The sequence below is a fragment of the Nannobrachium achirus genome (genome assembly GCF_963921795.1).
Source record: "Nannobrachium achirus genome assembly, chromosome: 21".
Taxonomy (NCBI): Eukaryota; Metazoa; Chordata; class Actinopteri; order Myctophiformes; family Myctophidae; genus Nannobrachium; species Nannobrachium achirus.
In genome coordinates, this window is record NC_137828.1 from 44746915 (window position 1) to 44769414 (window position 22500).

Genomic DNA, 22500 nt, shown 5'->3' on the forward strand with positions numbered 1-22500 from the left:
TGCATACCCGGTCTAAATGGGTTAAGCACACACACACACGCACACACTCACCTGTCTTGTTGCGATCGGTCTCTTTTCAGATCGTCGCCGGCGAAGCCTCGCTCCTCCCCTCTCAGGTCGACTCCGCCCCTGTCGTCGAGAGCAACGACCTAGTCGTCCCTGGCAACGGATCCTCCTCTAGCTCCGCCTACCAGCATGTGATGTCATGGACGGCGTCTGACAACTTCCTCGGCAACAGGGTATATTTCGATGTCTACTTTTGTTTAAAATTTCACTTGAAGCTTTAATAATGATTGAGATGAATTCTAAACGGTCTTTGTCTGTCCGTCTCTAGCTGTTATCGTACGGCGGACATTTAACCTTCAGTCTGCTTCACGACATCCCGTTGGACAACGAGGACCACTTTGTCCCCGCCCAGTGTGACATCATCATTGAGGTGAGGACGCTGCAGCCAATCACAGGACAGAACAGCTTGAATCATTTCTGTCTGTTGAGTTCACAGCATCTCATCTATCGCAGGGGTCTTCAGCGTTTTTCAGTCCAAGGACCCCTTAGTTGAGAGAGAGATGAACCACATATTGTATAAAATTGTGTTGCAGATTAAACGTTTTCATATATTTGAAATAAAATAGATAGCTTCATCTACATCATCACTGTCATCATCATCATCAGTGTTTGTTGGATTCATGTTAATATATATTCACATACAGTCAACTACTTAAACCCTCAAAAGTTTATGCTGTTTTTCCCCTACATCAAACCTCTTTGCTGAACATAGCTGATTCATTGTGAGCTTGGCTGGTGCCTTGGCCTTGAATGGTTGCTTGGTTGCTTGGCATTGCTTGTTTCATTGGCAGGTTGGTGCCTTGCAGCATTTACAGAGACAGCTAAAAATCTCTCTCTCTCTCTCTCTCTCTCTCTCTCTCTCTCTCTCTCTCTCTCTCTCTCTCTCTCTCTCTCTCTCTCCAGGGTAACGGTAAGACTCTTCGTCACTCGTCCAGCCTCCTCCTGCTCTCCTCTGGCCGGCCTGTCTCCGTCTCCGTGGCGATGACCCCCGGCTCGTTCGTGCACCTAGACGTGCACAGCGGCAGGGACGTGCACGCGAGCCGCCACGTGCTCATGTCTGTGCTGAGCGACCTGGCGTCGCTCAGGGTCAAAGTTCACCTCAACACGGACCCGCTGGAGCTGCGGTGAGACACGCACGCACACACACAAACACATACACACACGCATGCACACACACAGGGGTGTCGCACCAAATTCTTTAACTTTTGAAAAATAAGCTATAATAAAGCTTGCAGTGTGGCACTCGGTGCCGTGCTGTGAGCTTGTATATCTGCTATTCTTCAGTAGTTAAAGTATAAAATAATTAAGGCTCCTCCACCTTGGGCCCTAGTAACTCAGTCCCACTTTTCCCCCCTTGTGACGCCCCTGCACACACACACACTAAGACAGATATATTGACAATTTCGTCAACAAACCAGAACCAGACTGAAATGTTAGGGAGGGACTGTTGTGCTCTGAAAATAGCAGATCTACAAACTCACAACGCGTCGCAGCGAGCTTAACATGAGATGCTTGAAGGTGTTGAAACAGACGCCATTCATTTTGCTTCATATGTTCACAATACTTATGATGCCTACCTTCACAAAACATGTCAATCTCTTAGTTTGTACATAGATCTATGATTGATTTGAGCTAATCTCTTTTGTCTGTCTCTGTCTCTCTCTCTCTGATTGATTTGTGCTAATCTCTGTATGTCTCTCTCTCTCAGTCTCAGTAAAGTGTCCCTGGACATAGCGGACCACAACAGTGCCAACCGTCTCCAAGCGGTTGCCGTGGAGAGCTGTGAGTGTCCGTGGGGATACACCGGCACTTCCTGTGAGGTAAGACAGTGTCCCGTGATGAACCCACACTGAACAATGTTCTCTGTTCTACAACTCCCTGCTTCTTCTCACACTCCTCACGCCTCATAGCTATACCGTTGAATTCGGGCAGAAATCTCACAAATATTTTTACGTTTTATTGTATTCATTTTTCACAGATTAAAGGCGAATTCCGCAATAGCGTCGTAGAGGCGATCTTTTTTCTATCTATTTGTAGCGCATGTTAGCTGTGACCGGAGGGGGTGGGATCTATAGCGGCCGTTCACCTTTTTACGGCAGCCCATTATTGACATAACTCTGCGGAGACATCTCCACCATTATGAAAGACAGATGTAAACAGAAAAATTGAATTGTCGAGCAAAAAAAAAGATTTAATGCAATGTCCCACCGCTTGCAGTCGGAGCTGTGGTGGGCTTGAGATGAGGTTTGATTTTTTTACAGATCGTTTTGGGATATCATAACATCAGATTAACATAATAAAATGTCCGGAAAGTCTCTTTAATACCTTACTATGTCTAGTTCGTCAACATGTGGATATTCATGGTGTGTGTGTGTGCGTGTGTGTGTGTGTGTGTGTGTGTGTGTGTGTGTGTGTGTGTGTGTGTGTGTGTGTGTGTGTGTGTGTGTGTGTGTGTGTGTGTAGTCTTGTATTCCAGGGTTCTACCGTCAGGGCGGTGTCCTGTATGGAGGGGAGTGTCTCCAGTGTGAGTGCAACGAACACGCCAGCGAGTGCGACATCAACGGAGTGTGTCAGGTTAGTACACACGCAAATAGCAGATCTACAAGCTCACAACGCAACGCAGCATGAGTTTGTAGATGACACACGCACACACGCACACACACACACACACACACACACACACACACACACACACACACACACACACACACACACACACACACAGTAAAGATGCTATTTGTGTGCGTTTCAGGGTTGCGCTCACTACACGACAGGAAGTCACTGTGAACAGTGTGTGTCTGGTTTCTATGGCGACCCGACGGAGGGAACGCCGGACGACTGCAAGCGCTGCGCCTGTCCCCTCACCGTGGCAACCAACAAGTATGTCTGTCTGTCTGTCTGTCTGTCTGTCTGTCTGTCTGTCTGTCTGTCTGTCTGTCTGTCTGTCTGTCTGTCTATCTATCTATCTATCTATCTATCTATCTATCTATCTATCTATCTATCTATCTATCTATCTATCTATCTATCTATCTATCTATCTATCTATCTACTGTACTTGAGTATGATTTTGGGCGACATCTACTTTACTTAAGTATTTGAATTTTTGAGCTGTGCTAACCTCTCCTACATCTGGCTTTGTCTGTTTTTCCCGTGTCTGTCCAGGCTGTCATTGGTCAGTTGGTGTTTGTTTGTACGGCCAGGGTCACATTGCGTTTGCATAATAGGAACTGAGCGCACTGGCGTGCCCTCTGATCGTTCGTTTATTCGAACGCACCCTAGATTCTGATCCCGGAAATAGACACGCTGTGATTGGCCAGTAGGCACTTTGAGTTGCAGCGTGCCTTCTGCACTTCCACCCACCCGTTTTTACAGGCCGCTCCAATGAACTGCAGCGGCAAATGAGGCATCTAGCTTTTTATATCTATGGTCATAACCGTTCTGTTTGTGTTTGTGTCAATAAAGTTTCAGTCCTACGTGCGTACTGGTGCACCCTGGGAAGATGTCATGTGACCGCTGTCAGGAGGGCTACACCGGGACACGCTGCGAGAGGTGAGCATGACGGACAGGCCGGTCGACCAATCACAATCAATCTGCCACGCTACTTTACGTTTCTGTTAAATGAATCTACAGTATATCTAACTATTTGTTATTATTTGAATACTTTAGTTACTAGTTACCTTGTAGATTTGAATTATTATAATTTTTACTAGTTACTTTGTAGATTATTATTACAAAACATACATTAACCACTTCAGCCCTATTTAAACTTTGTCTATTTACAAAATATTTGAATACATTTGATACATAACATGATACCTTGTGAAACGGGACATTCCGCATAAGTACTTTTACTTTTGATAGTTTTACCAATATTTTTATTCCAATACTTTTGTACTTTTAAGAAGGATGACGGAACCTTTTACTTGTAACAGAGTATTTCTACATCGCATTATTGATTTGAAACTTTTGCAAGTGCAAAAATTGTGATAAACAATCGAATCCTGTCTCTCGATAGGTGCGCTGACGGTTTCCACGGCAACCCGGCGGTCGCGGGGGGAACGTGCGTGAGGTGCGAGTGCAACGGCAACGTGGACGCCGAGGAGGCGGGGCACTGCGACCACGTGACCGGAGAGTGTCTGCGTTGCCGCGGGAACACCACTGGCTGGCACTGCCAGACCTGCCAGGCCGGTTTCTATGGAGACGCAGTGGTCGCTAAGGACTGCCGGGGTGAGAGAGAGTGCACGCACACACAGTCACACACACACACACACACACACACACACACACACACACACACACACACACACACACACACACACACACACACACACACACAGGAATTTTGATCTTTTAAAATCCAGATTGATTTTGACCTCTAACATACTTGTGTCACATGTCTCTCTCCCTATCGCGCTCTCTCTCTCTCTCTCTCTCTCTCTCTTTCTCTGTAGAGTGTGGTTGCGATGTGAACGGCACCCTCTCCAGACAGTGTAATGTCACTACAGGACAGTGTGACTGCAAGCAGAATGTGGTGGGGCGCACGTGTGACTCCTGTCAGGTAACGGAACACACACACACACACACACACACGCACACACACACACACACACACACACACACACACACACACACACACACACACACACACACACACACACACACACACACACACACACCAGTGTTCCCTAGTGATATATTAATAATAATCATCCTGACAGGTTGGGTTCTTTGGACTTGTCAGCGGTCACGGCTGTGGAAGCTGTAACTGCAGCCAACCGGGCGCTCTCTCTGAGTCATGTGACGAGGAGGGGCGGTGCCAGTGTGTGGAGGGCATGGCCGGGGACAAGTGTGACCGCTGTGCCCATGGTTACTATGACGACCAGGGGGACGGATGCAAAGGTAGGGGAGATACTGTCTTGACTGACTGGCTGGCTGGCTGGCTGGCTGGCTGGTTGACTGGCTGGCTGGCTGGCTGGCTGGCTGGCTGACCGATCATGGCTTTGAGTACATTTTGATGCCGATACCTTTGTAGGCCTACTACTCAAGTGAAAGTTTTGACATTGTAGTGTCGATACGTTTACTTAAGTAAGTAATGTGAGTAGGCTACTTCTTCCATCAATGATTGATTAATTGATTGATTGATCTAAATGGTCTTTGTTTATTTCTCAGCGTGTGACTGTGCACACACCCATGGCAACTGTAACCCAGCAACAGGCGTGTGCATCTGCCCCCCCCACACCGAGGGGGCCAAGTGTGAGAACTGTACGGCAGGCTTCTGGGGTCACGACCCCAAGACTGGATGCCAGGTACACACACATACAACACACACACACACACACACACACACACACACACACACACACACACACACACACACACACACACACACACATCATAAGATTTTGTCAGTTGATTTTGTGGACAAAAATGAATTTTGGCGGGCCTTGATGACGTCGTAATGCCTGACACTTTGTTGCATGCTGAAAAACGTGTCTTTTAGTTCTACTGGATCTCTTCTCACCTAGTCTCTCCCTAACATTATAGTCTAGTTTTTATTTGTTGTTGAAATTGTCAGTCTATTTAGTCTCAGTTTTAGTCATCGAAGCTTAGTTTTTGTTTAGTTTTCATTCAGTTTTCTTCAGTGAAAGACGGTAGTTGTCAAAGTTTTTCGTCATAATTTCAATTGACGAAATCAACACTGACTCTCTTTCACACACACACACACACACACACACACACACACACACACACACACACACACACACACTGAAGGCGGGATCAGAGGCAGAGGCGTCAATTGGGTATGGCAAGGTATGGCATAACTTGGCTACAGGGGGAAAAAAAGTACTTCTTAAAATAAATTCATCATGCTTGTTGCTAAGGTATGGCAACATGACTGGTGTCTTGAAGGCGCGAGTGCAAGACACCATTCATGTTGCCATACCTTAGCTTTTGCTGAACTGACGCCACTGGTCAAAGGACGTGACATCACGAACGTGCGTGTGTTGTTCTTCCTGCTTCCTGTCTAGTCATGTGACTGCAGCGTGGAAGGAAGCTCCTCCCCCCAGTGTGACCTGACCAATGGCCAGTGCCCGTGTCTGGCGGGCTTCTCGGGCCGGTCGTGTGAGCGCTGCGCGCTGGGCTACCACGGTTACCCAGCATGCACAGCGTGCGGCTGTGACCCGGCTGGAACCCAGGAGGAGTTCTGTAACCGGACCACCGGAGTGTGTGGTTGCCTGGCAACCGGACAATGCGTGTGCAAGGTAAGACCGTGAGTGTGTGAGTGCGTGTGCCTGCTTGTGCGTGTGCGTTTATGTGTGCATGTTTGTGTGTGTGTTTCTCACATCGGTGTGTGTGTTTGTTTCCTCCCCCAGGCCAGCGTAGGTGGGCGTGGCTGTGAGGAGTGTGTTCTGGGGACGTTTGGTTTGTGGGCGGGGCATCCCTCCGGGTGTTCCAACTGTTACTGCTCTGGACGGAGCCAGCGCTGTGAGGAGCTGTCTGGAATGACCAGAGTACCTGTAAGACACGCACGCACGCACGCACGCACGCACACACACACACACACACACACACACACACACACACACACACACACACACACACACACAATATTGGGGCCCATAGCAAGACATTTAATCAGTTAACTTGAGTCATGCAACAGTGAATTGCAGTTTAACTTTAGAGCCATAGCAAACATGACTTCCAGTTCAACATTTGAGCCACGCCAGACTCTTTAACTTTAAGGTGGAGGCTAGGGTGGTGCAGAGCTGTCTATTGGAGAGTTGCGCCATTGCGGGGGCAGAAAACTCTCTCTCTCTCTCGGTCGTCCTCAGACGAGCTTCCATCGGAGTCTCCAATCGCTCCGGTTCTCCATACACCTGGCCAGCTCCGAAGAGCTTTCAGCTGGGCAGAAAACAGCGCCGGTCATGTGGTTCATGTAACTCTAAATAGTGACAAACGCTCCTAGACTCCAATGCATTCCGTGAACTTCCGCTTTCAGAAGCTATGTCACTATTCGCCAATAGAAGTCTATGTAGAAGACCTGGCCAGATGAAGTGAACTGAGGTGGCGTGACTCTCTAATAATGGCCCTGGGGTGGTGGAGGTAAGCTTTTCCAGAAGCAGATGTGTGTGGGGAAAGAGCTCTGAACCGGAGAGTAGGAAGGCATAACAGCACTGGTAACAGCACTGCAGAAGAGCTGTGATCGGCATGCAGATTTGGCAAAATGCTTCATTATTCACTGTGCGTTTTCTCCAGATCTCAGTCGGTGATGAGGCGCTGTCGGTAGTGAGTCAGTCGGAGCAGCAGGGGGCGCTCCTGAGCGGAGTGTTCCAGCATGACGGGGACAACGTCCTGGACACCAGAGAGCTGTCCTCCAGCCCTCTGACCGGCCCGCTGTACTGGAAACTACCAGCCCAGTATGAAGGCAACCAGGTGAGTGGAACACTTTCCTTAGCTTATGCCATGGGGTCTTCAACGTGCTCAGGCCAAGGACCCCTTAGCTGAGAGAGACGTGAAGTAGGGGACCCTCTACATATTGTATAAAAGTGTGATACAGATTTTCATTGATTTCATAGATAGTCATAAACTTGTTTGACAGCACTGTCATCAGTCTGTTAGATTTGTGTTATCTGTGTGTTTTTTCAGACTTTTGACCACTTGAATCGTCGTTACTTATTAAACTTGATCTTTCACTTTCTTACCTCTACACCGAACCTATTTGCAGAAAATAGCCGATCTACAAGCTCTCAACACCTCACGTTGCGAGGCGTTGAGATCTTGTAGATCTGCTATTTTTGGCTAAGGTTCCCCTCAGAATTGGGATGCGAGGGTTCCAGTTGTTAATTTTAAAATAATTATCCTATCACAGAAAGATTTGGTCGCCACCCTGTAGTAACTCTGAGGACCCCCTAGGGGTCCCGGACCCCCTGTTGAAGACCCTTGGCTTATGCTAACTGAACTGTGCTTGACGATAGCTAACTTAACCGGATGTGAAACTGTGTCTGTGTAATAATAAATATGTTTGATTTGCACGTAGATGCTGTCGTACGGCGGACTTCTGTCCTACGACGCCACGTTCTACGCCGAGGACAGCGCGGGACTGGCCAATCAGGAGCCCCAGGTCCTGATAAGGGGCGGGACCTTTAGGAAGCTGATGATATACACGGATGTGGTAGCCCCCGCCATGGGTGTGAGAACGAGACACGACGTCACCATGACCGAGGTACCAACAAAAACTCTGAATCCTGATACAAAAACCTGCCCTGTGCGTTCTACAACACTGCTTCTCAAAGTGGACTCTAGGGACTCTGTGGGTTCCTTATAAACTGACCCATACAAGTATGTAACTCATACGGGTCCATTGGGTTCCATTTGTATGCTGTCAGAGTTAAGAGGAGACCTTGAAATGTAAAACGCTGTTGAGAAACACTGTTCTAACACTGGTTCTCAGTGCTGTACTCGGTGGTGTAAAGTAACCTAAGTCCATTTGCTCAAGTACTGTACTTAAGACTCCTAAATTTAGCAGTCAAAGTGTTAATTAGAATTTTGAGGTATTTTTACTTTACTGGAGTATTGCCAATTTCCAGTACTTTTACTTCTACTCCACTACATCTCAGAGGCAAATATTGTTCTTTTACTCCACTACAATTGTTTGAAAACATTAGTTACTAGTTACTTTGTAGATTTGGATTATTATTGCAATACATACATTTTGTTATAATATTATGTGTTTGTGTTACAGCACCAGTGGAGGTATTTCAACTCGGTGTGGGAGGAGCCAGTGAGTCGCCATGACTTCATGATGGTTCTCAGCTCGGTTCAGTTCGTCATGATAAAGGCCTCGTACGGAACGACTCTGCTGCAGAGCAGGTAAACACACCAAAGATCTTTAGTTTGGACATACACGGCAGGGCCGTCATTTGGGCCATCAGGGGGATTGCAAATGCCAATCCCTGGTGTTCAACGCACGTTGTAAGCTTGCAGATGCTGCTGTTTTCACCAGTTTGGGTCGCGGGAATATGTCTAATTTCTCTTTTGGGTCTTGAGCTAAAACGTTTGGGAACCACTGATTTAGAAAGGCCAAAGCCTTCATTTATTAACACATTTCAATGTGGCATCCCTGAAAAGTTTTTTTCTTTTTTGCAACCCCCCCAAAATTGAGAAAATAGTTGATCTACAAGTTCTCACACACACACACACACACACACACACACAGATAAACACTATATCCGATCATACTGATCAGTTGCTGATCAGCGTTCCACTTTTTATTGAAACACAAGGATTTCCAACATCACCATGGAGACGGCTGTAGAGGAGGAGGGGCTAGCGGGGTCGGAGGTCAGAGGGGGCGTGGCCAGACTGATCGAGTCATGTGACTGTCCGCCCGGATACGCCGGACTGTCCTGTCAGGTAAACGTGCACACACACACACACACACACACACACACACACACACACACACACACACACACACACACACACACACACACACACACCCATACACACACACGAACATGAAAGAACATTTGAACATAATGAATCTCTCTCTTCTTTCTCTGTAGGAATGTTCTCCAGGGTTTTACCGGGGTTCTGTTCACTCCTCACAAGGCAGGAGGACTTGGGTTCGACCCTGCTTACCGTGTCAGTGCAACGACCACAGTAACACCTGTGATCTGGAGACAGGGGAGTGTCAGGTAATGCTCACGCACACGCGCACACACACACACGCACGCACACGCACGCACGCACACACACACACACACACACACACACACACACACACACACACACACACACACTGATGATGTCACATGTCTAACTGGCTTCCCATTGGTCCTCAGGCCTGTCAACACAACACCACAGGAAGTCACTGTGATCTGTGTGCCCCGGGGCATTATGGGAAGGTGACAGGAAGTATCAGCGACTGCTCACTGTGTGCCTGTCCTCTGAAAGACCAAAGGTTACATTCTATTCTGTTCTATTCTATTCTATTCTATTCTGTTCGGCTCTTATTATGTTATTATATATTTCATCTTATGATACATTTATTTCATTCTATTATATCAGGGGTCTTCAACAGGGGGTTCGGGACCCCTAGGGGGGGGGGTCCTTAGAGTTACTACAGGGGGGCCGCCAAATCTTCGTGATAGGATCATTCTTTTAAATTAACAACTTGAACCCTCGCATACCTATTCTGAGAAGAACTTTAGACAAAAATAGCAGATCTACAAGCTTGCGAGGCTTTGAGAGCTTGTAGATCGTCTCTATTCGTCTACACCAAACCAAATAGGTTTGGTGTAGAGGTAAAAAAGAGCAGACCAAGTACAGAGTGAAACGTCAAGTTAACTAAAAACACAAATCCAACATAGACTGATGACAGCAGCTGTCAAACAAGTATATGAACCTATCTATCGAAGAAAATCTGCATCACACATTTATAGAAATATCTAGAGGGGGGTCCCTGCTTCATCTCTCTGTCAGCTAAAGGGTCCTTGGCCTGAAAACGTTGAAGACCCCTGTATAATATTATATTCTGCTATGTTATGATATGTTGATGTTTATGCTATATTTATTTCATTATGTGTATTTATATGTAGTTTCAGCTCTACGTGTGTGTTGGAGGCTGAGTCAGGTGGTTTCCGCTGCGACGCCTGTCAGACCGGCTATGAGGGCAGGCACTGTGAGAGGTGAGAGCGTGCACACATTTTAATTCTCTATCTCAGTGTTTCTCAACCACTGTGCCTGGGGACCTTTGGTGTGCCCCTGAGAAGGGTCAAGTGTGCCCCTTGAGACTGCTTGAAAGCCAGTATTGTATTTATAATTTTAAAAAGTATTTAAACTAGTGAAAACAGCCGATCTACAAGCACACAACGCCTCGCGGTGCGAGGCGTTGTGTGCTTGTACAAATTTGAAACTTGGAGATACAAGGTTTCTTCCCGACAGTGACGATATTTACGCCCCCGTATTATGTATTATGTATTATTAGTCTGTCTGAATCCACAAATTACAGTTAATTTACAGGGAAACAAATTCAACAGGATTGATGGTTCATGAACACCTAGGCAAACTGCCTAGAACTGCTATGCATGCCTATATCGAAAGTACCTCAAAATTGTACTCAAGTACAACACTTGAGTAAATGCTGTGGTTGTTTGCTTATAGCTGTGCTGCCGGTTTCCACGGCGACCCGTCGTCTCCGGGCGGGGCGTGTTCGCCGTGCAGCTGTGGGCGGGGCTCCCTCAGCGACCTCTGCGACCCAGTGACGGGCGGCTGTCAGTGCAAGGCCGGGTTCAAAGGTCAGCTCTGTGACCAATGTGACGACAGGTTCGCCCTGGAGGGAGACCAGTGTATATGTGAGTAACCATGACGACAATGCGCACGCGCACGCACACACACGCACGCACGCATGCACGCGCGCACACACACACACACACACACACACACACACACACACACACACACACACACACACACACACACACACACTGTAAACAAGGGGTCTTCAACATTTTCAGACCAAGGACCCCTTAGTTGAGAGAGAGATGAAGCAGGGACCCCCACAACCTTTTCATAGATCCCATATGTAGTTTCATTGTTTGACAGCACAATCATCAGGGTATTTTGGATTCATGTCAATGTGTGTTTTCAGATATTTAACCATATTTACTTACTGACCTTTCACTCTACTTAGTCTGCTCTTTTTCCCCTCTACACCAAACCGCTTTGCCGAAAATAGACGAAAAAAGGAGAAAAAAAAGGTTCTATCACACAAAGATTTCGGAGGACCCCCTGTAGTAACTCTGAGGACCCCCTAGGGGTTCCGGACGCCCTGTTGAAGACACCTGCTGTAAACACACACCGTAAACACACTGGTTCTGAAACCTTTTTCATTTCAAGGACCCCCAACTATTAGTATTTGGCCCATCTGAAAATATTTTCTGCCAGGATTTGTGTCGTTTATGTTCATGTTTCAAAAATGATTCCTGCATTCTTTATCATGAGAATCTCAATAAAGGATCAAGGACTTTCCTATTTAGAATTGTGATTTATTAACACCGTCTGTCTGTCTGTCTGTCTGTCTGTCTGTCTGTCTGTCTGTCTGTCTGTCTGTCTGTCTGTCTGTCAGCCTGTGATGATGAGTGTACAGGTGTGCTGTTGGACGACCTGGAAGCGTCTCATAGCCACGCCATGTCGGTGAACGTAACCGGCCTCTCCCTGGCTCCCTACAGCCTGCTGGTGGCGCTAGAGAGGCAGAGTGGAGACATACAGGTACACACATACCTAGACTGTAAAAACGTTAACATTAATTGAATTGAAATGAATGGGACCATAATTTACTAAATGTATATCATGATGATTTAAAAAGGATTGAAGGCATAAACGTGTTTCTGAAAAGGTTTACTAAGGTAATAAAATCAAGTGTTACGTTTGCCAAAACCTCATTGTATTCCATTGAGATTGACACCAGTAGAAGGTGAAATAGCGACATCTGCTGGGCACAGCCCTTGGTTGCATCATGTGAAACACTGTTGAAATGATTAGGATATTACACGTTTGGGAGCCTTGGTGACATAATGTTTGTCCAATATGTGTCCTGTAATCGAGCTGTTCAGACTTCTCAGACTGTGTTGTAAATAAAAAACAATAAAGGTGTGTTTTCAGACTATATTGTTAATAGTTTGTGTTTTTCTTTTCAGACTAGCATGTTGGGGGTTAACATGTCCGAGCGGGTGCTGAGTTCAGAGGAACAGATGACAGCGTTGGTTTCTGATTTCACAGCTCTGCTAGAGCGGGTACAGCACACACACACACACGCACGCACATGTACACACACACACACACACACACACACACACACACACACACACACACACACACACACACACACACTAGAGGTGTGCGTTGGCACTACCCTACCCGATGCAGCGAACACTGCAGGAGGTTAAATAAAGATTTGTTTTCTATTTATCTGTCTTACAGACAAGTGAAAATATGTTGGTCTGTGTGAGATGACATTTTGTGTATTTTTTATGTTTTTGATTGGCCAGGCTGCCAATCTGTCATCCGAAGCGGAGGAAACGGGCGTGGCCATCGACCAAAGCATTTCCCAGGGTGCACTGCTGCTGGACACGATCAGCACGCTCAACGATAACATCCAGGGTAAACTATGATATGACAACAACACAACACTGCAACAACACTACACCAATCCATCACATCTGCGGTATAACCTTACCTCACTTCTCCACAAAGTGAAAACAAGTGATTCTGATCAGTGGTTCTCGAGTTGCGCCGAGTTGAAACAGTATGTGTTTCTCTCACTTCACCGCAAAACAGTGAAACAATAATAATAATTGAAACAGTTTTATGTGTTTTTCAAAACTTACTGAAAACAACTAGTCTTTGTCAAAAAGCTTTTTATCTACAAGCTTTATCAGCCATTTCTGCTATGTTTATCACCTTTATTGCCCCCGAAATCTAAACCCACTAAAGCCCCCCTAGAAAGAAGTGAAAACAAAAAGTGAAATCAAAATAAATCGAATATTAACAAAGCTATGCCTCCACTCCAATGCTCCAACCCCTCTGCTAACCGCCCGTCTCTGATTGGTCCATGCAGTGCTGGTGGTGGAGACGGGGCTTCTCAACCGGACCCAGGAGGAGGAGCTAGAATCGACCAATCACACCCATCTGCTGGAGGAAGTGGCCGCCATGTTGGACGACATCAGAACCATCAATCTTACACTGACCAACGCCACTGCTACTGACGAGCACAGGTGTGTGTGTGTGTGTGTGTGTGTGTGTGTGTGTGTGTGTGTGTGTGTGTGTGTGTGTGTGTGTGTGCGCGCGCGCGCGTGTCTAATTGTCAAATTATGAATTAATATAACATTTCATTATGTCATATAATATTTTATTAATATGTTTTGTCTGTCTCTTTACCTATCTGTCAGTCTGTCTGCGTCTTTGCTCCAGAGGGTGCAGTTGGACTTCGTGGCCAGCAGGGCGGTGACAGAGCGGAGCAGCGAGCAGCTGTCCGTCTCTCTGACGCAGCACACCCGCGCCCTGCAGGACGCGCGCACGCTGCTGCACGACGCACAGGCGCGCAACAACCACACGCACGCTCGGCTGGACGACACACACACACAGCTGCAGCAGTACCAGGTTAGTGTCTAAAGCATCTGTAGAAATATTTTGGTGAAGACAAGACATGGACATTTGTGAATGCTGTTATGGTGTTTATTTTGTTTTAGTCTAGTTTTAGTTGACCAAATACAATAAGATTTTAGTCAACTAAATCAACTGTGGATTTCGTCGACTAAATGTATTTTGGTGGGGGCTTGATGGCGTCGTAATGGCAGGTTTTACACATGCTGAAAATAGCCGATCTGCAAGCTCACATCGTTCTGCAACGCGTTGTGAGCTTATAGATCGTCAACAAACATAATCATAATCATAATAGTATATTTGGTCTAAGTTTAAGTCATCTTAGCTTAGTTTTAATTTCATTTGTATTTCGTATTCATCACTGCAAAAAGGTAGACGATGACCATTTTCCGATGACCAAAATCAACACTGGGTTATTGAATGCTAATGTTTAATTTTCTTGAAAAAAAAGTGCTTTTACTTTAGGTACTTTAAATACATTTTGATGCCATTGCTGGACTTTTACTAATAACAGAGTATTTCCTACATTGTAGTATTGATACATTTACTTACGTAAAAAAAGAAAAAGAAAATGAGTACTTCTTCCACCTCTGCATGCAAATAAAAATGTACGTAGGCTATACATTTTATTGCTGTTGATCGCTAATCACCCCCCCCCCCCCCCCCTCTCTCTCTCTCTCTGTGTATTGTCCCATAGTCTCTCTACCAGGGTCTGTTGCTGGTGAATGAGTCGCTGGAGATTGAACAGTTACTGACAGACGCCTTCAGTCACACTGAATACCTGCTGCATATAAACACTACTGCTGTAAGCACACGCACACACACACACACACACACACACACACACACACACACACACACAGGGGCCAATGATTCATAAATTATACGGATAATGTTTTTGCAGCAGTTGGAGAGCTACAGTGAGGAAGTGGAGCAGTGGCGCCCCCTGTTGAGGAAACACGTGGACACGCTGGTGATGGGACTGAAGAGAACCAACGCTCTGAACTCTGTGTACCAGACTGAAGACCACGCACACACGCTGCACGCACTCGCACACAACTTCACCAGGTACACACCCTGCACGCACTCACACACAACTTCACCAGGTACACACCCTGCACGCACTCACACACAACTTCACCAGGTACACACACACACACACACCCTGCACGCACTCACACACTACTTCACCAGGTACACACACACACGCGCTGCACGCACTCACACACAACTTCACCAGGTACACACGCACACACCCTGCACGCACTCACACACAACTTCACCAGTTACACACACACACACACACACACACACACACCCTGCACGCACTCACACACAACTTCACCAGGTACACACACACACACACACTGCACGCACTCACACACAACTTCACCAGGTACACACACACACACACACACACACCCTGCACGCACTCACACACAACTTCACCAGGTACACACACACACCCTGCACGCACTCACACACAACTTCACCAGGTACACACACAAACATATTGTCGTTGTCGGGTGGAAACCATGTATGTCCAAAACCGTTCGTTTTTATCATTAGAAAAAAATAACTAAACTAGTGAAAACAGCCGATCTACAAGCACACAAGGCCTCGCACCGCGAGGCGTTGTGTGCTTGTAGATCTGCTGTTTTCACTACTTTTGTGCGACGGCCTTGCCTGATGAACCAGGGCTTTACTTCGCGAAAAAACATACAAATTTGAAACTTGTAGATTCGAGGTTTCTACCCGTCAGTGACGATATGATGTATTGATGTATTTCCTTACTTACTGTAAATCTCTCTGGATTAAGAGTGTCTGCTAAATGCCTAAATTGTAGATTGTGCTGAAGCTCTTAACATGAAATTTGACCACAATCTCTCTCTCTCTCTCTCTCTCTCTCTCTCTCTCTCTCTCTCTCTCTCTCCCACAGCTCTCTCGCTCTGTTGTGCAACACATCGCAGTACAGCATCGCCGGTATCCACGGCAACAGAAGTGTCTCAGTGATAGAGAGCGCTCTGGAGACGGCGACACAGGCAGACACAGCGGCAACACACACTCTGAACATGGTACACACACACACACACACACACACACACACACACACACACACACACACACACACACACACACACACACTACTATAGTATACAACTATATGGCATGAGTAGCAGTACATGTTCTTACTTACTTAGATATTTCCAATTTTCAGTAATTTTACTTACATCTACCTCTACATCTCAGATCAAAATAATCTACTGTACTACTTTTACTACTGCTCTTTCTCCTACAATTAGTTACTGGTTACTTTGCACTTCAACCCTATATTATATATATATATATCCTGTATACCTTCTATTCTATTGGCTGACTGTGTGTGTTTTGTCTGCCTCAGACGGTCCAATCGGAGCAGCTGCTGGCAGCAGAGGGCGGAGCAGCTGTCAATCTCAGCCAATCAGTTCTGGAACAGAGTCGGCTCGTCAACAACTCCGCCCACGGTCAGTCAGTCCTCCCCGCCCTCTTTCCTTATAGGCCACGCCCATTTTATATATCTGCCACAACCGCTCTCTGTGACCATCTACCTACTCCCCCTCTTTTTGTTATTTGTTTTATTTCAATCTTTAATCATTAATTACTTTTAATTTAAAAAACAAACCCATTTTGAATAATGAATTAATCATTTATAGGCCTATTATAATATAATATTTATCTCAGTTTTTTTTCTACCTGTTCATGTATAATTTATTAATTAATTCTTTCTTATGTTTAGATCTGCTGGTGAAAGTCACCAGGGCCGCAACTCGACTGGGATTGGTCAAAGAGGGTGTCTGTAATGCCAGCCAGCTCCTGTCTCAACCAATCAGCAAGCTCAGCAGCCTTGGCAATGGTAAGAGGTTCCGCCCACTGTCAGATAGATAGATAGTTGATTGATTGATTTATTGATTGATTGGGTTGTCATGATCAATGAGAAATAACGTTAATATGCAAAGAAATTACTTAAATATTAAATAATTATACTTTCAAAATTAATTAATAAAATAGCGCTTTAGGAAATATTGGATCTATGATTGATTGATTGATTGATTGATTGATTGATTGATTGATTGATGTATTGACAGATTCCAGATCAGTAATCCAGGAGGCAAGACAGCAGGTTGCAGTAGCTCAGTCTGACCTGCAGGATGCGCTGCAGAGGCTGGATCAACTCACCAAGCGACTGGAGCTCTCTTCTACTGTGGTGGAACAGACCAACATTACCGTTAGCAACGCAAACGCCATGATGTCACACTCGCACACAACTGGTAAATACGCACGCACGTACGCACGCACGCACGCACGCAGGCACGTATACACACACACACCAACAAAATAACTGCTTTAACTCTTTCCTCTTTTTCGTTTCTTCTCAGCCAATGAGGTGCAGCGCAAGCTGAACGAGGCGGAGCGCCGTACGGAGCGGCTGATTGACAGGATGAAGCCACTAAGGATTCTGGGAGAAACCCTGTCCAGGAACCTCTCTGACATCAGACAGCTGATCAACCAGGCCAGGAGACAGGCTGCCTCGGTATGCACGCGCACACACACACACACACACACACACACACACACACACACACACACACACACACATTCTTGTTCTCAATCGCCATGACTGATTTCAGTCATTTGGGATACCATTGAATCCCGCATGTCGCACACTGAAAATAGCCGATCTACAGTGTAAGCCCATCAAGATGTGGTTCCTTATTTTCCTAACCCAGGGAAATAAGGTAAAATAAATTGTAAAACTGTTCAAATAATTCCAGGTCTTATATAACTGAACATGAACTAATACCTCCGATGTCTTGTCTGTGTGTCTGTCCAGATCAAGGTGGCGGTGCAGTCAGACAGGAACTGTGTCCGTTCGTACAGACCGGAGGTCCAGACGTCAAACTTCAACAGCGTCAGCCTGACCGTGAAGACGGCTCACCCCGACAACCTGCTCTTCTACATGGGCAGCAGCACCCAGGTATAGCACACTTTTTTACTTTATTTTGCTTACAATTCAAAGGAGCTTTATTGGCATGAGAAAACATTGCCAAAGCAAGGGTCAAAATGTAATAACAACAGTTGAAAATGGGGAAGGTATATACAGTTGGAGGGGGTACAGCATTGTGTAAACAGAACTATGTCACATTTCGTCGTTATATAAATGTTGCATATACAGGATACCAGTAAGACTCCCTAATCGGGAGATAAGCGACCGTAGGTGGCTTATCTCCACAAATAGGGCAAAAAATTGTTTTTCCAAAATCTTCCTGGTCCATGTTGATGACATGAGTGTAGACATGCTGTGTAGTGATATTTGTGATTTTAGGGCAAAAACTGTAGGAGCAGTGTCCAAAAATGTGTTTTAAAAATCGGCCTGATGGTGGCGCTAGAATAGGGCCATGTGAGAAATGAGGGGTGGGGTCTCCGCGTTGCCTTGGCGGACGAATAGGTACCGGCCCCGGCTCTCCCGGACGCTCCTAGCCCGAGTTACGGCATTTTATGTGCGCTGCAGTGGCAGGGGGTCCTCCAGTGGGGGCGCCACCACTTTTGCATCCGTTCTGGAGCACCAGGAGTCGGTGGTCCCCGGGAATTCCCCGCAAGCAGCCCCGTTGGGGTGGTCATTTGGTCATTTTTGCACATTTGGTCATTTTTTACATCTGGGGGTCCCAGGTCCCTGGGGCTCCGGGGGTCCTTGGAGGTTGTAGTTTTGCAGGCAAGGAGTGTGTGTGTAAAATCTGGCATGGATCGGGTCAACGGGTGCGGAGATATAAGCAGGGAAAAAGTGTGACGTGTGACGTGTGAGCACATTTGGTCATTTTTTACATCTGGGGCTCCGGGGGTCCTTGGAGGTTGTAGTTTGGCAGTCAAGGAGTGTGTGTGCAACACATTGTATTACTTCACTCACACATTGTATTACTTCACTTGTGAGGACTTAAAAATGTTTAAGACACCAATTATTACCAGTAAGGCTCCCTAATCGGGAGATAAGCGACCGTAGGTCACTTATCTCCACAAATAGGGCAAAAATGTGTTTTGCCAAAATCTTCCTGATCCATATTGATGACATGAGTGTAGACATACTGTGTAGTGATTTTCGTGATTTTAGGGCAAAATCTGTAGGAGCAGTGTCCAAAAATGTGTTTTTAAAAATCGGCCTGGAGGTGGCGCTATATGGGACAGATTCATGTTGATGGGATGAGTGTAGACATACTGTGTACCGATTTGCGTGATTTTAGGGCGAAAATTGTAGGAGCAGTGTCCAAAAATGTGTTTTGCAAGAATCGGCCTGATGGTGGCGCTAGAAGAGGGCCATGTGAGAAATGAGGGGTGGGGTCTCCGCGCCGGCAAGGCGGACGAATAGGTACCGGCCCCGGCTGTCCCGGTGGCTCCTAGCCGGAGTTACGGCATTTTATGTGAGCTGCAGTGTAGGGGGTCCTCCACTGGGGGCGCCACCACTTTTGCATCCGTTCTGGAGCACCAGGAGTCGGTGGTCCCCGGGAATTCCCCGTGAGCAGCCCCGTTGGGGTGGTCATTTGGTCATGTTTGCGCATTTGGTCATTTTTTACATCTGGGGGTCCCTGGAGCTCCGGGGGTCCTTGGAGGTTGTAGTTTGGCAGCCAAGGAACGTGTGTGCAAAATTTGGCATGGATCGGGGCAACGGTTGCGGAGATATAAGCAGGGGAAAAGTGTGACGTGTGAGGTGTGACAGACAGACTGACGGACGGACTGACGGACTCACTCACAGTTTGTGCAGGTTTTGATAGTAAATGCGACCTACGGTCGCAATCATTAAAATGATAAATTATTAATACAATTTGTTTGTGTGTGTGTTTGTTTGTTTGTGTGTGTGTGTGTGTGTGTGTGTGTGTGTGTGTGTGTGTGTGTGTGTGTGTGTGTGTGTGTGTGTGTGTGTGTGTGTGTGTGTGTGTGTGTGTGTGTGTGTGTGTGTCTCAGGTGGACTTCCTTGCAGTCCAGATGCATGCTGGGAAGGTTTCTATGCTGTGGGACGCCGGCTCAGGCCCCAGCAGGGTTGAATATCCACACCTGCTCATCAGCAACAACAAGTGGACCAGAATCAACGCTACACGGTGTGTACACACACACACATGCACGCATGTGCGCACGCACAAGACTAGGGGGTGCTCCGATCAGGTTTTTTGGGGCAGATCCCGATTTTTTACTCATGATCGGTCGATTTTTGTCTTTCACACGGTGCAAGCTTTGTGCTGCGTTATCAGCTTGCCCCAGCGTTGCCAGCTAGGGGTATCGCTGCACTTAGTCAGCTTCACCTCCCGAACAAATGTTTGCAGTCAGTGGGAAGTGGAACGCGCCTTCATGGCTATGCACTGTATAATGTCTCTTTTCCAATGAGTAATGGATGAGTCGCAGTTTAGTATGTGAACGGTCACAGTTTGTCCGTATGTATCTCTGTCTATAACACCTGACACTGTGGTTCTATTGTTTGTCGCTCTGACATCATGCTCTGACATCACTGTAATGTCAGGGGAACCACTCTTAACAGAATGGGTTTACCACTCTGACATCACGCTCTGGCTTGATGTCCCTGTTATGCCCATACAGTATATGGGTAACTGGTCCGATATACATCACTGGCCAGATGGCCATTGTCGCCCTGAGGCGTCTTACTAGTAGTTTAGTAATGTAACTATAACGTATAAGCCGTAACTAAAGTCAACGATGTGATCCTCACAGGTTCGGGGGCCGTGGCTCTCTGTCAGTCTACCAGTCAGAGGAGGGGGCGGAGTCTCTGCCGTCGTCTGTGGCGACGGCGTCGTCGCCCGGCCCTGCCCGCATCCTGGACGTCGACAACAACACTCTGATTCACATCGGAGGTCTGCCAACACACAGCAAGGTACACACACACACAAACACATGCGCACACGCACGCACACACAGACACGCACGCACACACACACACGCACAACATGAAGCTGGACTAATTACAATTTACAATTTAGGCATTTAGTAGTACGCTCTTAATCCAGAGCGTTTGACAGTAAGCAAGGACAGCACAAGGTAATACATCAAATGCATAGAAAGAGTCTTCTACCACTTTTTCTAGTCACATGTTCAAATACTGGATTCTGATTGGCTAAATTCCGGAGGTTATGGCAGAACAACCGCCGCAGTTGTGTGAGGACGAGATCAATGCGCCTCAGTGTACATCCGGGGACTTCAGTCGGAACACCTTTCCCCCAACCAACATATGACGGTCGTAGCGGTCCTATGTTTACTAACGTGCGTACGACGTCGCCGATTTATTTGGATCCAATGCAATCCGCCAACTTTAAAGCCCCTTTTCTCTGAACCTATGCCTTTCTGGAAGCGAACAGCCTCTATTTACGGCCGGAACGGTCCTTCTAACTGACGTTAGCTTAGCTGTATGCTAGACATCTTTCTCTGCATGGAGTTGGCGTCATCTGGTGGTGAGTAGAAGATGTTGTTTGTGGAACTATTTGCTGTCGTCGCGGAAGTTTTATAGGCAATAATGATTGTAACTTAATATCCTTGCAAGTTACAACTATGTGTTTTCTTTCATGTATACGGAAAACAGTGGTAGAAAAGCTATTTACCACTCGGGGTCGGACATTATGCTCTGATAATGTCCTGTGTGAGGGTGTTATCGGACTCGGCTTCGCCTCGTCCGATCACCCCCTCACACAGGACATTATCAGAGCATAATGTCCTTTCACTCGGGGTAAATTGCTTACATCTAAAAACGTAGCTAGAACCTATTCAATGAAATCAATAAAACAAAACATCAACATCAATAATCTATTATACACGATATAGCTTCAATGTATATGATATAGGATTTCATATTTAAAATCTGATTATTGTGTGTGTGTGTGTGTGTGTGTGTGTGTGTGTGTGTGTGTGTGTGTGTGTGTGTGCGCGTGCGCGTGCGCGTGCGCGTGTGCGTGTGCGCGTGCGCGTGCGCGTGTGCGTGTGCGTGTGCGTGTGCGTGTGTGTGTGTGTGTGTGTTCAGGTTCCCTCGGCAGTGACTCAGAGCAGTTTGGAGGGGTGTTTGGGAGAGGTGTCGGTCAATGGAAGGAATGTGGGACTGTGGAACTATTCTCACAGAGAGGGGACCTGCAGCGGATGTTTCACCAGGTAATTTGTGGACAAATTATGCCAAAACAAATGAACGGAAAGGATGAAAGTCGTAACAAAAGTTTGAAAAATAAATATCGGGACAAAATGTAACAT

At 46.5% G+C, this 22500-nt stretch overlaps 1 protein-coding gene across 1 annotated transcript in view; it reads left to right on the forward strand.

Annotated features, from left to right (window-relative positions):
* lama1 (laminin, alpha 1) overlaps positions 1 to 22500 on the forward strand; it is a gene marked incomplete at both ends in the record, with an annotated part of 53290 nt that overhangs the window by 12541 nt on the left and 18249 nt on the right. Inside the window, 37 exons of the mRNA XM_080751799.1 lie at positions 81 to 239; positions 335 to 436; positions 970 to 1190; positions 1775 to 1886; positions 2530 to 2640; positions 2819 to 2946; positions 3529 to 3615; positions 4082 to 4293; positions 4518 to 4624; positions 4785 to 4965; positions 5236 to 5372; positions 6096 to 6329; positions 6441 to 6584; positions 7324 to 7500; positions 8105 to 8290; positions 8810 to 8937; positions 9351 to 9480; positions 9633 to 9764; positions 9912 to 10030; positions 10668 to 10757; positions 11233 to 11423; positions 12197 to 12339; positions 12768 to 12863; positions 13119 to 13230; positions 13688 to 13844; positions 14019 to 14229; positions 14930 to 15037; positions 15140 to 15300; positions 16208 to 16307; positions 16634 to 16736; positions 17009 to 17125; positions 17358 to 17540; positions 17649 to 17803; positions 18104 to 18247; positions 20224 to 20357; positions 20983 to 21142; positions 22280 to 22404. Of these exons, the coding sequence (XP_080607925.1) occupies positions 81 to 239; positions 335 to 436; positions 970 to 1190; positions 1775 to 1886; positions 2530 to 2640; positions 2819 to 2946; positions 3529 to 3615; positions 4082 to 4293; positions 4518 to 4624; positions 4785 to 4965; positions 5236 to 5372; positions 6096 to 6329; positions 6441 to 6584; positions 7324 to 7500; positions 8105 to 8290; positions 8810 to 8937; positions 9351 to 9480; positions 9633 to 9764; positions 9912 to 10030; positions 10668 to 10757; positions 11233 to 11423; positions 12197 to 12339; positions 12768 to 12863; positions 13119 to 13230; positions 13688 to 13844; positions 14019 to 14229; positions 14930 to 15037; positions 15140 to 15300; positions 16208 to 16307; positions 16634 to 16736; positions 17009 to 17125; positions 17358 to 17540; positions 17649 to 17803; positions 18104 to 18247; positions 20224 to 20357; positions 20983 to 21142; positions 22280 to 22404 (5297 nt within the window). The remainder of the gene's footprint in view (positions 1 to 80; positions 240 to 334; positions 437 to 969; positions 1191 to 1774; positions 1887 to 2529; positions 2641 to 2818; positions 2947 to 3528; positions 3616 to 4081; positions 4294 to 4517; positions 4625 to 4784; positions 4966 to 5235; positions 5373 to 6095; positions 6330 to 6440; positions 6585 to 7323; positions 7501 to 8104; positions 8291 to 8809; positions 8938 to 9350; positions 9481 to 9632; positions 9765 to 9911; positions 10031 to 10667; positions 10758 to 11232; positions 11424 to 12196; positions 12340 to 12767; positions 12864 to 13118; positions 13231 to 13687; positions 13845 to 14018; positions 14230 to 14929; positions 15038 to 15139; positions 15301 to 16207; positions 16308 to 16633; positions 16737 to 17008; positions 17126 to 17357; positions 17541 to 17648; positions 17804 to 18103; positions 18248 to 20223; positions 20358 to 20982; positions 21143 to 22279; positions 22405 to 22500) is intronic.